The following is a 15,391-nucleotide window of genomic DNA, read 5'->3' on the forward strand; positions in this document are numbered from 1 at the left end:
ATAGCGACGGCAGTTGGATGAGACTTACAAACGCGGATGAAGTACTTGTCGTAGAATTCGCCCAGTTCGACAAGTGCTTGCTCATCTTGACAAGAGTCGGCCAGCTGGGCGATGTAAGCTTGAGCAGCACTGGTGGGCACAACGGTTAGGAGGTGTCCTAGAACCCGCACGTTGACGAGCTTCTTCTGCAGCACCAGGTCTGCGCTAGCGGTGTTGTTCTCCAGGTCGCGCATGATGATTGCTTCCGCTTGTCTACATTTATTCATTGCTCCGACGACGGTTGGTGACTGGTGCACGAAGTCGCTAGGAAGGGGCTGTGGCTCATACGACGTTGCCATTGTAGAATCGAGCTGAGAAAGAGCAGGAAGCTGAGCTGGCCTAGGCGGAGCGGACGTCAGCCTACGCCACCGAACATTTAAGGACAGGGGCACAGACTCGTTGCCGCCGGCGCCACCCATATCCGAAGTTTCCGCCGGCGCGCATCCCTTGCCCGGTGCAATTAACACCTTTTGACGTGTATGGGCATGCTTTGGCAACGGCTTCTCCAGCTATCGCTTTGAGGCCCGGCTAGTGTTAGCCCGCAGAGCCTGGAATACTCGCTCGCGACTCTCTCGTGCGTATACAACTCCTGCATCCTGTACAGGCCCTCGATTGTCAGGTTGAAGCCGTGCTTGTGCCATCCGACGCCAAATTGCGCGTGCCGGAGGTCAGCTTATCAAGCGAGTGCTGTACGAGGTTCGTCTTCATCAAGTAGGGAATGGCACTCTTCGTATAGCGAGCAACCATTGATAGCGACTGTTACTTGGCCCGTCATCCCGCTATATGGCAGCCAGAGCTCGGAGTAGACTCACCAAGAGCTACGGCGAAGCACTCGCGTGGCGCACGCAGACGTTTCAAGCAAATAAACACTATGTGATGCCCGTGGCGTTCTATGTGGCAGCAACGTACATCCGCCCGCGCAAGGGAAGAGTGCTTATGCTGATCTACCCTTCCATGAAAGTTCCCTCCATCCCTACGTCGTCAATCTCCATCCCGCCATCTCCTGTAGCGCCAAGGCCTCTGGGCCGGTCAGCCCTCTTTGCCTTCTTCGCCGCCTTCTTGAGCGTTCTCCTGTTCAGCGGGTTCGTCATGGCGAGCCTGTCAGCACGAACAGGCGCGTCGTACGCCGGGATATCGTGCGACCGACGTAGCCGCTTGGGCTGGCGTGCGCGCGTGTCAAGGTCTCGTACAGGGCTCGCGTTGGCGGTGGTGCTAAATGCCGACGACGTCGGCGAGACCGAGCGCGAACGCGCGCGCTTCTGTGAGAGGACGGAGGTCGTCGAGATCGCGGTATTTCTGCGCACCAATCTCATTGAGTTTCTTGGCAGAGCGACGAGATGGAAACCAGGCTTACTCTGCACCGTCCATCTCCATACCACCCGTATCATCCTGGTTCTCCTCTTCAACATACATCTTCTCCTCGAACGTGCCTCCAAAGGCGTCTTCGTCAGCGGCCTCTATCGCATCCGTGCCCTCGGCCCCACCAAAATCGAAACCAGCCAGACTAAACGCGGGAGCCATTTCCTGTACGATTCGTGCCTGGCCGACATCTTCCGCGCCAGATCGGATCTGGCCCCCGGCCGTCATTGATGGTAGCATAGACGGGTGAATGGTCGGCGGCACGGAGAAGAAGGGAATCTTGTGGTGGTTCCAATCAGTTAAGACTGTCCGCGCAGCGGAGAGTACGTCTGGTGTACCCCCCTGTATGACAAGTGAGCACCGAATTGACGAACAAAAGGCTGAATGGTCACCTTAAGCAGCTTTCCGCTGACGAGTGCAAGCATTGTCAAGAACTCGAGGGTGGACCCAATTTGTGGTAGATTGTAAATCTTCATGAGCGTCTCGTGATCTGTTCGGGTAAGAATCTCCTCCACTATTGGAGACATCAGACACTTATGTTGGGCGGCTCAAGCATATGTACGCACCAAGAGCGATAGGGTCCTCGATGTCTTCGACCTTGACGACGTTTCGCAGCAACACACCTGTTCCTTTTGGCCGCGGACGGCCAGCGCTGTCCACTTGATCATCGGCATCGTCGAACACGACACCGGGGGAATCAACGATCTTCAGTCCACGTTCGAGTTGGACTGTCTGGAGCGTCTGGGTGTGTCCTGGTGTTGAAGCGACAGAGCACACCTGACGGTGGCTTAACAGTCAGCGATGGAGACGGGAACACCAGAGCAACATACCTTGCTTCGTTTCAGAGAGTTGATCAAACTGCTCTTCCCTACGTTAGGATATCCTACAACTCCGACGGTAACGCTCTGCTTGACTTGTTTGCCTCCGCCTGCACCTACTGCTGGGCGATACGCCTTGAGCAATTTTGCGAGTGCGGGTGCAGTAGTAGACGAGAGGTTGTTTCGTTGATTGTTGGAAACAGAACGGAAGGGTAGTGTTGGTGTCGTGTGGCGGAGATATCGCAGCCACGCTTGGGCACTCTCCTTCGGCACAAGATCTATCGCACGGCAGGTTAGAGAGAGCTCGACGGTCTGGTTTTGTTATACCAGGGAGAACCGTACCAATCTTGTTCAACACAAGTACCAACCGCTTGCCCTCTGACTCTCTTCTCCGGACCTCCTCTTCCACCAGCCTACTCCTACAGCCTTCTGGGTCCCTAGCGTCTAGCACGAGCAGCACAACGTCGCTTTCATCTATGACTTTGTGCAGAGTACGAAGATGATGCCTTCTGAGCTGCTCTTTTGTCTGAGTCTTGTGGTTTTCGGCAGAAGAGGCCTCCGTGAACGAGGTCGACGAACTTGGGTCCGAAGAGAAAGCGGTAGAAGACTGTGCGGACGCAGCCAAAACCGCCAGGGACGATGGGGCAGGCTCTACAGCCATGGTGGCGTCGGGATCTTGGGTGAGAGGACCGACTGTCTATGGAGTTATTGTCAGCTTTCCATGCTTATTAGCATCTACATGAGAATGTCTGAGGCGAGAACACAAAGCACATACTTTAGCCACCGCTGTGGCATGCGCGCGGACTTTTTCAGCGTTTTTATGTTTCAGTGTAGGTAGCTTAGGCACGCCAGGATCCTTCTTGAGCTCTAACATGCAGTGTTAGACACCGTGCGATGGCTGAAAGGCAGCTCGAAAACTATTACGCACTGGACCGCAAAGGCACGTCTGGTTTCCGCGTCTCTGGATCATACGAGACTGTAAGCAGAGACCAGCTGCCGTGAAGACTCGATGCATACTGTTTCGGCCCATCTTTTGGTCCAGCAGAACGTGCAGATGAGCTGCAGAAGGAAGGGCGTGGGTGAAGCAGCGGTTTGAGAAATTGATATTTTGTAGCCGATATATCCATTTTAGGGAGTTATCTTCTGTCGGTGCTATTCGTTGACCTCGACTCTCGCCATCACCACGACACCTGTTTCTGCTTGCACATTTTCAAAGTGTATAGAGAAGTCGTCTCTACATACACAATATGTATCGTCTCCGTCCAGCTGATTTTCTCAGATGATTCTTGAGTGACAACCACGGGCGATGCTGCGTGATGGGAATTAGCTCACAATTGTGCCCGTGGCTGCGGTCCGGATGCTAGAGACCTTTGCCGTTTGAAGTGTTCAGGTGACATGCAAGGACTACCTTCGCTGATGAACGCTGCATCATCCTTGGGAACGGACACAGGATTAGTCTCCTTTTCTTCCCCCAAGCCATATCACGGGAGCAACTGCAGGCCTACTTATACACACTCCTGCATCTTCTGCGCTTCTTCTTCGACCAGCATCCCCGACTTCTGTGATGTCGTCGAATATATTGCCAGGTATAACGGTAAGCGTGCGGAACGTATAAGTACACTGTGACCGTTAACCCAGTCGTGCTCACACAGGGTACCACGATGTCACTGGGTATCGCACTCTGCGTCGCGGTCGCGTCTGTGTGGTTCTCCCTGTACGGGCCAGGCGCATCCGCCCAGACCAATGCACCGACGAGCCTCCCGCCCCAGGCGGTGGTATGTCATCTCTTACCCAGCGCGTGCCATTCTCTCATGTTGGGTATGCCTTCAATGCTTAGTTCGTCGATCCCGTATCTGTCGCGGTGCTAGGAGAGAGCGGACCCTTCCGCAACTCTTCCTTCACTCAGTTCTTCAATCCCACCAATACCTCGCCACCTTTCTTCCAAGTCTTTCATCCGGACTTCGTCACAAAAGTCTTGGGCACTTCGGCTTCGATACGACAAATCGCATCAAACTCAGGCTTCGCATTTGCACATGAGGCGCCAATCTTTTTGCCTGAGACGGACGAGGTCACCTTTGCTAGCAACGATGGAGGACTACTAGGTTTCAGCGACCTAAACCACAATAATAGGGTTTCGAAGATCAATTTAGGTGAAGTAGCGCGCGCTGCAAACGCGTCAGGAAGCAAGACTAGTCCATTGAACGTCACCGTGACTGCCGTATGTCCGCACCTGCGTCCTGTGCTATGCATGTAAGCTGACGGATTTACCCAGCTTTCCTTGCCATCGCCCATTCAGATGACGAACGGCGGCACGGGACCATTTCATGGCCAACTCATCCTGGTTAATAGTGGACGAGGCCAGCTTCCGCCGAACATCGCCCTTGTCAATCCCGCCTCTCCCAACAATGCTACGGTCATCTTGGACAACTACTTCGGTCGTCAGTTTAACTCGCTGAACGACGTGAAGATCCACAGACAGACAGGCATGATTTTCTTCACGGACACGATGTATGTGCCAATTTTCAGTATTGGTCCGGATACTTGGCTGATTCATTGCGCGATAGCTACGGATTCCTCAACCAATTCCGCCCGGAGCCCCTTATACCCGGCCAAGTCTATCGACTTGACCCCACCACACGCCGCGTTAAGGTTGTCGCAGACGGATTCGACAAGCCGAATGGCATCGCATTCTCAGAAGATGGCAAGACAGCTTTCATGTAAGCTCGCTCTCGTAGTTCTTGTAAGATGTCGACTGAGCCTCCCTCAGTACAGATACGGGGTCATCAGGAGGATTCCTGGGTAACAACCAGACTGAACCAGCCACAATGTGAGCTGATTTAGCTTTGCCCACGATCATCACTTTCCTCTCCTCTAATCTCGAGAGCTACTAGCTACGCATTTGACGTGGACCCGAAAACTCAGGCGTTCGCTAACCGCCGTGTGTTCGCATACGTCGATACCGGCATCGCCGACGGCATACAGCTGGATACGCAGGGTAACGTCTATTCTGGCACCGGAGACGGGGCACAGGTATGCAACCAATCATGCTTGATGTGATGCTGTTAGCGTCTGATCACTGCTCGTGCAGGTCTGGGACTCGACCGGTACCCTGCTGGGAAAGTTCTTCCTGGGCACGGTGTCGTCAAACTTGATTTTTGCGGGCAAGGGACAGCTGGTTATTCTTGCTGAGACAGCCATATATCTCGCGGAGATCAAAGCGAGCGGGTTCGACCTGGCATTCCCCCAGTGATGATGCACGCCCTCAGTTGTGAAAAATTTCTGTGTCCTGAAGTGTATACTCACCAAATGAAGTGGGTTGAATGAATATGAAGCTTACATCATTGAAGCCGTTTCGATATCTTGGAAGACGACAGGACACTACGACTTCTGAGCAGAAGTGGCATGAGATAAAGTACTGCGTACACCACTGTGTTCTGCGAGATGTCTATTACCCCTTGGAATTCACACTCACGGCGAAAGAACCCTCTTAGGCGATGCGTGAGACAAGTATAGTCAATCATCGAAATACTCTGGATTCTTTGCTGATTCTCTCCAGCAGTGTCACGGTGAATATGCAAGGCGCACACAGTGGGACCCCTAGTACATAGCATTACAGACGCTCCATTCAATGAGCTTCCCTCCCATCATCGCGCTGTAGGTGATCGAGAACCACCCACATCCTTGTTCTTGGTTGCATAGGCCAAGTCCATTGCGAGAAAGTAGCGAGCCTCCGAAGTCCAGTGTGTATTGTACCCTATGCTTAACCAAATCGATCCCGATGCTTCAAGAATTCGTGGAGAGAGACTGAGTTTCAAACATACTGCTGTATGGATGCTCTACGTCGTAAACGGGCGAGACGTCCTGGCGAGCGAACACAATCTGTAATCCGTTAAGGATTGTACTATGTTCTCACAGTCATTAGCCTTGGTTGTGCGTCCAGGTCTTCTAGTTCGTGTTCAGAACCCTTCGGACTCTGTTAGGACATCTGTCTCCGATGACGCAAGGCGCAAAGGAGCGGCGAGAATAATGATCCAAAGATGAAGTGTACGTAGTTCGCGACTCGGACGTCGTGCAATGGACCTTACTTTCCTTTTGAGCCGGAGCCACTGAAAGAAACCGTCACGTCCCCCATCGATACCTCTCAGCATCGTTTCAGCGCAAGGGGTGGAATATAGCTTAAATCTCTTGATTGGCTAGTGACTTGTAATTGCGGAGCGTACTAGTTCGCCCTGGCCCAGTTCCGGTCCGTCAACGCCACTCGGCCGTTGGTGGTCAGCATCATGTCTTGGGTAGCTGGCATACAAAAAGCCTGCTCACAGCCGGAAGCATTTTCATCAAAAACCACGCTCTCCTTGTTCTTCTCTTTCATCTGCACGCTGAATGATACAATCATCTCAACAACGCGAGGGCCTAACCGCCAGTATAGGCGAGGCAAGCATCTCCAATGTATTCGAGTGGCTTACGAACCTATGGTTTCAATATTCCCGGAGGTGCGCTAGCCACTGAAAATAGTCTCTACAACCGAGCCGCTGGGGGCTCCACGTCTTCCAGCTCGTCGTTCGTCTCGACCAGGTAGTACAACGCCGCGTTCTTGACTTCCTCTGTCCACTCACGGGCCATCTCGGTGTCGAACGTGTTTTCGTCAATGCAGCTGAAAAACGCGAGCACTCCGCGGGTCGTAATCGCGCCAAGATAGAGCTCGCCGGTGCAGCAGCGCATGTCGTGCTGGGCCACCCGGAGGTGGATGCGCGTGGGAGGCTTCGGAGAGTTCTTGGACGGAGGCAGCGGGTATTCGTGCGGTATGATGAGGTCCCGCTGCGGACTGTCAGGTCAGAAACGCGTCAATCGGGCACACAAGTCTCTGCACGTACGTTCCCCAAGCTTGCGCCGCCGTTGGCGACCACATACGGCGCCCACGCTTCGAAGCTGCTCGGTCGGGGCGCATCCTCTGGCAGAGGCTTGCCGACCTGCCGGGCGCGCCATGCCATGGCCGTCGCACGCCGATGCTTGGATCGTTTAGGCATCAACAACAGATGAAACTCGTCTATGAGCGGGTGCGTCAGCTGATACTTGGCCTCGGCAACTGCAATGCGTGCGCGCGCCAAAAAGCGCTCCGGCGAGAGCAGCGCTGAGAAGGACGGCGCGCCGGTTTCGTCCAGTGCAGATGACGTCGGCATGAACGGGAGGACGAAGTTGTAGTAGCTGATGGCGATGCACATCTCGTTCCAGCCTCCTGCGCGCAGCCACCCTCTGTCGAGGTAGGGCCGGTAGTTGATTGGGCCCGCGAAGTGCATGGGCTGACGTCGCCTGTGTTCCCAATCTTCATCGCTGATCTGACCCTTGCTGCGCAGACGATGCAGTACACGCGCAAATGCTATCTCGCTGAGGACAGGAAGAGCACTGCTTAGTGTGACGTGGAGTGCATGACAGCCTTGGGCTATCTTTCTCGACAAAGCCGCAGACAGCGGCGAGCCCATTGTGCGCGAGCGTGGAGGCGTGCCGACGGGAACAGGTGGCAACATTGGTAACGTTTGCCCACCCTTATTGTTAGTCAGTAGGTGGATTAGCTTTGCTGATACCAGAATAACTTACGGAGAGCTTCTTCATGCGTATATCGTCAATGACCTTGGCGATTGCTGAGCGCCATCTTCGTCTTGGTAAGCTCAGTTTCATAGCTGGACTGTATGCTTCAACCGGAAGCAGCGCCTGTATACGAGCGGGCAGCGGAGGTACGTTGACAGTCGTATCTTTGTAAAGCCTTGAGATCTCCTGACATAGCTCGCGCTCGACAGCGGCGTTCCCAATCCCGTCGGTGATGAAGTGCATGATAGGTATGAAGATGTGCAGGGTACGAGGCGAGCCTTTCTGCCGTGCAATCCATACACGCGCAAGATTGTTGTTATCTAACACTGTATTTTCCGTTTGCAGCTTCTCGGAGTAGCGTAATGCGTCCTCCAGAGTTTCGAGATCGTCGAGGATGTTGAACTCTCCGGGACGTAGCGTGTGGAGGGCGCTCTCGCGAAGGATGAACTCGACCTTCTCAGAGCCAGGAAGCTCTTCTACTGTCGCTCCTAGGAGCGGGAACCGCTGCTTCATGCGCAGCCACGCACGCCGGACGTTCTCTTCCGCGAGCAGCTCGTCTTCGAGTCCCTGGGTGGCCTCGAGCTCGAGTCGGTTGATGAGCACCGCGACGCCGTTGAAGCATGCGTCCCAGTAGAAGCTGAGCTCTAGCGGACCCAGCGGCCGCCTGAAGACCGGTTCGTCTGCCTCGGAGCCGTGTACCTGGCGCCAGCTCACGCTTGCGACGTCGAACGGGGGCATAATTACGAAACGTGGTGGACGTCCGTAAAGTCGTAAAACGATAGTTAGGGGCTATACAGGCTCATTTTATCATGTTTCATTGCTGGAGCAGTACGAGCTAACCCCTAAAGGCCTAAAGGCGCGTGACAGATGAGACATAAGAAATTTGATTTGGCAAAACAGGCAGAATAATTTAGAGTCTCACATTGCATAAATGGCACCCATCTCCTGTAGATTTGAATACCAGTAACGTCATTCGATACAGCATGATAGGATATGCCCATGAGTACGTGAAGTTCAGAAGAATAAGACGTCCGTACTAAGAGAATATGAGGCAGGCGGTCGTACCGACTCGGATCAAACGCCACAAAGCCCTTGCCGATCATAAGCGCTCCGGCATCGCGCGCTGGTAACTTAGGTCGTCACTCGGCCTTGCAAAGTTCAAAACCTCAGGCTCCACACTGCAGTCACATAGACATTTCAGATACACAATCTCGCACAAATAAAATAGACACAGCCGAAAGCCCTGACAAAACACGCCAACATGCAACCACGAAGAATTCTGAGCCATCACTGCACGTGGGCCTCCAGCATATTCGGCGTCTGCACAAGCCTCAACGTCGACCCAATGAGCCCCTCGGAGTCGGCGTCTACAGAGTACACCCTCCCCGCCTTGCGTCGCGAGCTCACAGCCTGGTCCGTCGCACCCCCGAGGTACCCGACGCCAAGCTCCGAGTTCCACGCCGCGCCGTACATCTCGCGCATGACAGACTCCATCGCGTCGCTCTCCTCGCTCGCTCGCTCCGGCTGCTTCTGGTCGTTCGTCTCTTGCGTGCCGGATGTCTTCGTGCGACGGATTTGCGAGAGGAGCGCTCCGCATCGCGCGACGCTCGACCCGACAGAGACTGCGCGCGTCCGTGGCGTCTGGCTCTTGCCCTGACTCGGTCCGGCGCGCGGCGGACGGGAGCGGGTGTATCCGATGCCGAGTCCGATCTGCTCTACCCCGTCTGGGAGATTAACCTTCTCCAACAGGCGCGGCGTCTCCAGGAGAGGCATGCTCTCGTTACGCTTCTTGCGGAGCTTATTCACGTTTGGCGTCGGGGAATAATACTTGCTGAGGTGCTTCCAGGGGGTAGGCGTCCCATCAGTAAGAGTTGACGCGGGAGGGACGATTGTGTCTGCCGGACTCGCGGTCGCGTCAGCGAACGAAACCCGCCGGCTAGGTGGAGCAGGTTTGTCTGCGTCGATTGCCTGGGCTCCGGAAGTCGCGTGAGCCCTGGAGGTCGCCAAGTCCGGTTCGAGAGAGACCACAGTGTCCAGGTCAAAATCTAAGCTAGCATATTTTCTGAGCCCAAGACCACGAGCGCCAAGATCAAGTTCAGGTTCTATGGACATAGCCCGGCTGTTGTTCCGTAGGAGGATACTCGTCGGCCTCAGATGAGACAGCTCGGTGATAGTGCTCGACCTTCGACTCGCCATCCGACCGCGAGAGGCGCCGACGGCGGCCGGATCGGCAATGTTGCTTTGGAAGTCGTCGTCCTCGCAAGTAGGGGTAGGTAGCGGAAATTTCTCAGAGGGTCGAGCCTCCAAGGCCTCACGTAGTTCGCCAAAGGAAGTGCAAGAGTACAGTGCAGTAGAGGCAGACGCGCCAGAGCCCGCAACAGTCGAGTGAGCGCTGCCAGCTGGTGTAACATAAATGCTTTCGCCAGCCAAAGCTGCCGGTATATTCTCTAGTGTCTCCGAATCAGCAGAGAGTGGGGTCGATTGCTCCTGATCACTAGTGTCGCCAGAGTCGTCACCAGAGATATCCATGCGTCCCGGACGGTGATTCGGCGTGAAAACATAGTTGAAGCCAGCAATGTGTACACCACGCAACGTCTCGCTTTCTTGAATCCCCAGCGTATCGAATATGAAGGAATCATCCTCTTGACCCTCCCTCCGCGGTGGAGACGGCGCTACAAACGAGGCAAAGATTAGAACGCGAACGGTCAACGATAATAGACTTGTAAGGAGTAGAGGTGTGCTCAAACCTGGGTAGCCTTTTTGTCGCAGTCTCTGCCAGTTTCTATATTGCTGTCAGCAGCCAAGAAACATTGACCATGGCGACGCACATGTCAGCGAAGTACTCATGGGTCTTGATATCTTCGGTCGTCAGTCGTATGCGCGGATTGCGTTCCATACACTGTACGATGTTGAGGCAGTGCCGTGTACGGTATGAAATTTCGTGCGCACCTTCGTAATAAGATCCGTCGCGTCAATATCACTCTTGCAACCACGAAGTTGTAAGGGTGCATGTAGAATAGTGCTTTCGACGAGCTGAGCGTTACCGGCATATTTCATGTCGGATGCCAGCCACGGGAAAAGAGGATGCTGCCCATGATAATGAGATTACTGCCGGCATTGTTGGTAGGACCCGGTACTCACCTCTCCGGCCAACATAAAAGATAAAATGGCCCCAAATCCCCAACAGTCAACTGCAAAGTCGTGAGACCAGCCAAGTACGACTTCAGGTGCAGACCACACATCCACGGCACGGATTAAATGTTCTTTATCTTCCATTGCGATACGGATTTCCGTCCTTGGCGAGTTGAACGTGGCGATAGAGGCGCGGGAGAAGCCGGTCAGGACTATATGCCCGTCCGCACCGATGAGAACGTGCTCTGGGAGGATCAAGCGGTGGCATATACCGCTCGAATGAAGCGAAGACATTGCTTCCACCTGTTAAACATACCGATGTGGGCATAATAACGAAGGTGACAACTGGATACGTACCAGCTCCGCCGCATATAGCCATGCCAAAGAGGACGTCAGAGGACCTGACGAGGAGATACGTGCTCGTAAATCTCCACCGGGACAGAAATCCTACGCGCACATAATTTCTTAGAGAATGTTCAGCGGGTGAATGTGACACCGCCCTTACCGTGACAAGGCGCATAGACTCCATATCCTGGAAGCTCCATCTCAGCTTCAGAACAAATGGGGTTTCCATTTGCGTTAGGAGTCGAAGAATCATTTGTTCTTTCATAGCATGCTCGAGCGTAGGAGTGTCGTATGAGATGCACGATTTGGTGAAGGTCTTGATTGCATACAGCGAGGAGCTGGGTATATGCTTAAACAAGGCAACGTTGCTGGACGATGACGAGGGGGTGAGATTGCCAGAGCTGAGGGATTGAACAGGTGCAAAATTGCTGATTGAGGTGCCCTGTATGGTTTGAAGAGCGCGTCAAAACTTGGGTACGCATGCACGGCTTAGGAACTGACCGATGCGAACTGCGAGAACTCCTGTTTTTCGTCGATATCGTGCAGCAATCTCTGCTTCTCCGAAAGCACGACAAGTTCCTGCAGAAGCTCGTATCAATGGCATTCTCCAGCTAGGCATATGCAACGCACATCGACCTCATCGTCATCCCACTCCGGGATAGCGTCCTTAATGTTGGAAAATTGCTACCACACGGTAAGCCCTCCGCATGTGACTACTCTGGAAGAATAGCTCACCTGGACATCATAGCTCCTGCTCGGAAAGATAAACAACGCAGAAATCTCGGAGTCGTCAGCTGCCCGCGTCGGTGTCGTAACATCGAGCACGTGCGAGCCGTCGCCGACTTCTGTCACCACCGTGTCTTCAGACTCGCTGCTCCGCACCGGGGTTGCAAATGGGTCATCTTGGCTCTGTGTGTCGATCAGTGCGATGCTCGGAGGGCAGGACGGTGGTACACGAAACCTCACCGTAAACGACGACGGTGTTTCTTTGACACCACTCGCATCCACCCCCTGGATCTTTAAATCGCCGTCGTCTATAACGACCATGATGTAATTTTCTTACTTGATACGATATTATAAAGAAACGGAGCTGGATGCAGGACAGCGGGGAGAACTAGCGTAGAGAACACACCAAGAGGACTTCACAATTCGACGAGAGCAAACGAGACTTGCCAAAAACGGGAAGGCAATCATGGGAGATGCCGTCGGAATGACATCACCCCCTGGGCGTTGAGCGCTAAGCGGGTACAGATTTATTAGGCGCCCACATGGAGTCTTACAAAAATCGAAGATTGAGTTCTTTTACTGCCTCATCCACGTCGACTCAAGACGCCATCCATCTGCCCCTCCTACACATCTTGAATAGTGAAAATGAGTCTATTACAAGACGTCCTCCGCACCCAGACACTGGACCACCTAGACAAGACGCTTGCATCTACACACATAGACGAGCAGAGCGAAGATGAACTTGTCGATGTTGTAAGTAGTAGGCCTTGATTGGTCCGTACGAGATTACTAATAGGTGTACAGGTATCGCTACCAGGAACTCCCTCACGATCGAGAGCAGGTTCACGACCGTCTTCACGGCCTGCCTCAAGAGCGACTTCGCCCAGGAGGGCTGTGCGGTCTTTGCTGCAAATGACCTCCCCTGGCCGACCGTCATCAGATATCCTAAAAGCATTCCCAACAGAGATTTCCCAACGAATCTTCAACATGCTCTCTATCAGGGATCTCTCACGATGTGCGAGGGTTTCGAGGAAGTGGTCGAAGAGTCAGACACTGAATTATGGTGTGTACCTTACAAATTTTGCGCACGTTCGTCGTGCTGACTGAGATTCGTAGTTTGGTTCTTGCACTATCGGAAAGACAGTTTCCACGACGACACGCTTCCACCCGGCAAATGGACAAAGCGCGAGTCCAAGCAAAACTGGCGGGTAACTTATCTGAAAATCATCGCTGAGCGCGAGCGATCGCCTATCTCCTACTCGCGCCCGCTCACTCCCATCTCCTCCGGCTACCAGACCCCACGGGATCTCCGAGAGGAGAAGTGGGAGCAGGAAATCGATAGCCAGCTCAAGCCCAGCAAGGTGGAGTTGCGCGAGATGTACAAGGAGCTTGGCGGGCGAAAGGCGCGCGGCAAAGGCAAAGTCGGGATGGAGACAGCGACAGTTAGAGATAAGGGCGGCTGGACAGAAGATTTTGACGACTTCTAGAATGCACCCCTCGACGTCTCCCTTTCCGACACTCGTTCTATCTTCAATATCCTTGTGCATCCATAATATTTTACGGCTATGAACCACTTGCCCACGTAACCAGCAACATGCGTGTATGTTATTGTAACAACACGATGTATAGGATAGACAAGTTATGGAGCCGGTTATTGATAGAGCTCCTCGACGTGCGAGATGGTGTGCTCAACGGCTGGGATATCCAGGCACGTGAAATCGGGAGGCCGTGGGAACATCCAGTCTCGCTGGTCACGCTGTGCACTCAGCATCCTCTCTCGCCTACGGATGAATACCGAACCTTCTCAATACAGCGCACTCCAGAACGCAATGCGCACTTGTGTCCTGTTCTCAAGCATGATCATGCGCCTTCCCGGCTTGCGGAGTTTCGGGCACGGCATGAGGGCGAATGGTATGCCCGGCGAGCACGAACGAGCCAGGGGCACCATGTAATCCACCTCTCACCCTTCTCACCCCTCCCACTCGCATCCCATGGACCTCTTCGGCCATTCCGGCTGGCGACAAGTCTCCACAGATGCGACAGACCCCGTCTTCCGACGACCGCTCGGCCATCTTGAGCTCGGCTTCTACTGGGACGCGGTATACAATGGCGTTGCGGTCACCTGCACACATATGGAGCTCGAGGCAGTGGCAGGGTGCGAGGGCGAGCTGTTCGCGAGAGGGAATGTCGAGCGGGCATGGCTCCGCATGAAGCAGCGCTTTCCGCTCCTTGGAGCGTCCGTTGAGGAGCTGCCAGGCACTGAGAAGGTCGAGTTTGTGCTACGAGAGAGTGCGCTTCATATCCTACGTCCTGGAGAGCTGAACTACCTCGACGACTTGCATAATGCCGATGAGGTTGCGCAGTTCAGGGAGAAGCTGCACAACGGACCAACGGTGCTCGACAACGAGTTCCTCGCAAGGGTCTGGTTTGGCTCGCGGAAGGATGTGCCATGTCATTGGCATATATTCATTCCTGTCGTACACCATATCACAGACGCAATGGGAAATGCTACAATCGTGCGGGAACTGTGCCAGGAGCTGTCTAGCCTGTCCAAAGAGGCGAAGATCGATATCACACCTCTGGCAGCTCGGCTTCAGACTGTGTTACCAACGGAAGCCTACACTCCTAGCGCGAAGCTCAGTCCAGCTCGCAGGCGATGGCGTCTTGTGATAGCCAAAGTTATCCAGGAACTTAATGCAAACAAAATGACCGTACGCCATTTCCACTACGCGTCTGTCTGCACAGTAACATCTGTCTGCAGGGTGGTCACACCCTCCCCACTCGTCGTGAAATTACAAGCACCACGCCTCTCTCGCGTATCATCAACATCCGCTTCACAATCTCCGAATCCCAGCAGATCGCGCAGACCTGTCGCGCGTTGGGCATCACCGTCGGCAACGCGCTCCCGGTGCTGAGCCAGCTCGCTTTCGCGCGCGTGCTACACCGCCTGCGCCGGCAGGGCAAGATCAGCGACGCAGAGTGGGAGTACCGCGCGCAGCAGCCGATGCATTACACAGGACCGGTGAACTACCGTCCGTACCTCGACCGCGGCTGGTACGACGCCGGCGGCGCAGACGAGGTCTACATCGCGATCAGCTTCTACACGCTCACGCTCCCGTTCATGCCACGCCCCGCATCGCCCGATATGGATGCCACTGGCGCGCCACCACTCAAAGCGTTGTTGTCACCTGCGCGGTTCCTTGCACGCGCATGCATGGCGCGGGCGCAGTCCAAAAGCCTGCTGAGCCACCCGCTCCTGCACGAGTTCCACGCGCTCCGGCTGCCAACGCGCAACGAACGGACGCGGACGGCTGCGCTGGCGTGGCGCGCACGGCAGGAGGGGCGCGACGTCGCGCCGCCAGCAGTCGCTGCGGAGGCGGGCAGGTTCA

At 54.5% G+C, this 15,391-nt stretch overlaps 8 protein-coding genes across 8 annotated transcripts in view; 3 read left to right on the forward strand and 5 right to left on the reverse strand.

The window, feature by feature from the left end:
• Window positions 1-24: 24 nt before the first annotated feature.
• Window positions 25-379, reverse strand: PHACADRAFT_246588 (uncharacterized protein; the record flags this gene model as incomplete). Its single annotated transcript, XM_007389965.1, has 1 exon — window positions 25-379. A coding segment is annotated over exon 1 (314 nt), but the record flags the coding sequence as incomplete, so codon positions are not given.
• Window positions 380-905: 526 nt separating this feature from the next.
• Window positions 906-3,172, reverse strand: PHACADRAFT_246589 (uncharacterized protein). Its single transcript, XM_007389966.1, has 8 exons — window positions 3,145-3,172; window positions 2,992-3,083; window positions 2,559-2,931; window positions 2,229-2,494; window positions 1,965-2,175; window positions 1,791-1,912; window positions 1,394-1,740; window positions 906-1,335 (listed from the first exon to the last, which is right to left on the reverse strand). The coding sequence occupies exons 3-8, from the start codon at window positions 2,875-2,877 to the stop codon at window positions 984-986; spliced, it is 1,617 nt and encodes a 538-aa protein (XP_007390028.1). The 5' UTR covers window positions 2,878-2,931; window positions 2,992-3,083; window positions 3,145-3,172; the 3' UTR covers window positions 906-983.
• A 596-nt stretch (window positions 3,173-3,768) lies between these two features.
• PHACADRAFT_246592 (uncharacterized protein) lies at window positions 3,769-5,559 on the forward strand. The gene is made up of 8 exons (XM_007389967.1): window positions 3,769-3,810; window positions 3,869-3,991; window positions 4,054-4,434; window positions 4,489-4,724; window positions 4,781-4,933; window positions 4,984-5,043; window positions 5,108-5,246; window positions 5,305-5,559. Exons 2-8 carry the CDS (start codon window positions 3,878-3,880, stop codon window positions 5,464-5,466), a joined length of 1,245 nt encoding a protein of 414 aa, XP_007390029.1. The 5' UTR covers window positions 3,769-3,810; window positions 3,869-3,877; the 3' UTR covers window positions 5,467-5,559.
• A 1,226-nt stretch (window positions 5,560-6,785) lies between these two features.
• On the reverse strand, window positions 6,786-8,468 carry PHACADRAFT_51780 (uncharacterized protein; the record flags this gene model as incomplete). The annotated part of the gene is made up of 3 exons (XM_007389561.1): window positions 6,786-7,031; window positions 7,088-7,756; window positions 7,809-8,468. Coding segments are annotated over 3 exons (1,575 nt in total), but the record flags the coding sequence as incomplete, so codon positions are not given.
• Window positions 8,469-9,086: 618 nt separating this feature from the next.
• On the reverse strand, window positions 9,087-10,891 carry PHACADRAFT_167918 (uncharacterized protein; the record flags this gene model as incomplete). Its single annotated transcript, XM_007389968.1, has 2 exons — window positions 10,700-10,891; window positions 9,087-10,471 (listed from the first exon to the last, which is right to left on the reverse strand). Exons 1-2 carry the CDS (start codon window positions 10,854-10,856, stop codon window positions 9,087-9,089), a joined length of 1,542 nt encoding a protein of 513 aa, XP_007390030.1. The 5' UTR covers window positions 10,857-10,891.
• A 13-nt stretch (window positions 10,892-10,904) lies between these two features.
• On the reverse strand, window positions 10,905-11,643 carry PHACADRAFT_83533 (uncharacterized protein; the record flags this gene model as incomplete). The annotated part of the gene is made up of 3 exons (XM_007389969.1): window positions 10,905-11,234; window positions 11,289-11,378; window positions 11,437-11,643. Coding segments are annotated over 3 exons (627 nt in total), but the record flags the coding sequence as incomplete, so codon positions are not given.
• Window positions 11,644-12,612: 969 nt separating this feature from the next.
• On the forward strand, window positions 12,613-13,663 carry PHACADRAFT_246595 (uncharacterized protein). Its single transcript, XM_007389970.1, has 3 exons — window positions 12,613-12,755; window positions 12,807-13,065; window positions 13,119-13,663. The coding sequence occupies exons 1-3, from the start codon at window positions 12,648-12,650 to the stop codon at window positions 13,487-13,489; spliced, it is 738 nt and encodes a 245-aa protein (XP_007390032.1). The 5' UTR covers window positions 12,613-12,647; the 3' UTR covers window positions 13,490-13,663.
• Window positions 13,664-14,059: 396 nt separating this feature from the next.
• The window catches only part of PHACADRAFT_246598 (uncharacterized protein), a gene marked incomplete at its 3' end in the record, with an annotated part of 3,919 nt that continues 2,587 nt past the window's right edge, over window positions 14,060-15,391 (forward strand). Inside the window, exon 1 of the mRNA XM_007389971.1 lies at window positions 14,060-14,713. Within this exon, the coding sequence (XP_007390033.1) occupies window positions 14,135-14,713 (579 nt within the window). The remainder of the gene's footprint in view (window positions 14,714-15,391) is intronic.

The sequence above is a fragment of the Phanerochaete carnosa genome (assembly GCF_000300595.1).
Source record: "Phanerochaete carnosa HHB-10118-sp unplaced genomic scaffold PHACAscaffold_1, whole genome shotgun sequence".
Classification (NCBI taxonomy): Eukaryota; Fungi; Basidiomycota; class Agaricomycetes; order Polyporales; family Phanerochaetaceae; genus Phanerochaete; species Phanerochaete carnosa.

Coding starts and splice junctions, on each gene's coding strand:
- PHACADRAFT_246595 (XM_007389970.1), top strand. CDS start 12,648: ATGAGTCTATTACAAGACGTCCTCCGCACCCAGACACTGGACCACCTA. Junction 12,756..12,806: donor AAGATGAACTTGTCGATGTT/GTAAGTAGTAGG, acceptor ATAGGTGTACAG/GTATCGCTACCAGGAACTCC. Junction 13,066..13,118: donor GAGTCAGACACTGAATTATG/GTGTGTACCTTA, acceptor TGAGATTCGTAG/TTTGGTTCTTGCACTATCGG.
- PHACADRAFT_246592 (XM_007389967.1), top strand. CDS start 3,878: ATGTCACTGGGTATCGCACTCTGCGTCGCGGTCGCGTCTGTGTGGTTC. Junction 4,725..4,780: donor ATTTTCTTCACGGACACGAT/GTATGTGCCAAT, acceptor ATTGCGCGATAG/CTACGGATTCCTCAACCAAT. Junction 4,934..4,983: donor GATGGCAAGACAGCTTTCAT/GTAAGCTCGCTC, acceptor AGCCTCCCTCAG/TACAGATACGGGGTCATCAG.
- PHACADRAFT_246589 (XM_007389966.1), bottom strand. CDS start 2,877: ATGGCTGTAGAGCCTGCCCCATCGTCCCTGGCGGTTTTGGCTGCGTCC. Junction 2,495..2,558: donor ACTTGTGTTGAACAAGATTG/GTACGGTTCTCC, acceptor GCCGTGCGATAG/ATCTTGTGCCGAAGGAGAGT. Junction 1,913..1,964: donor CGAGGACCCTATCGCTCTTG/GTGCGTACATAT, acceptor TGTCTCCAATAG/TGGAGGAGATTCTTACCCGA.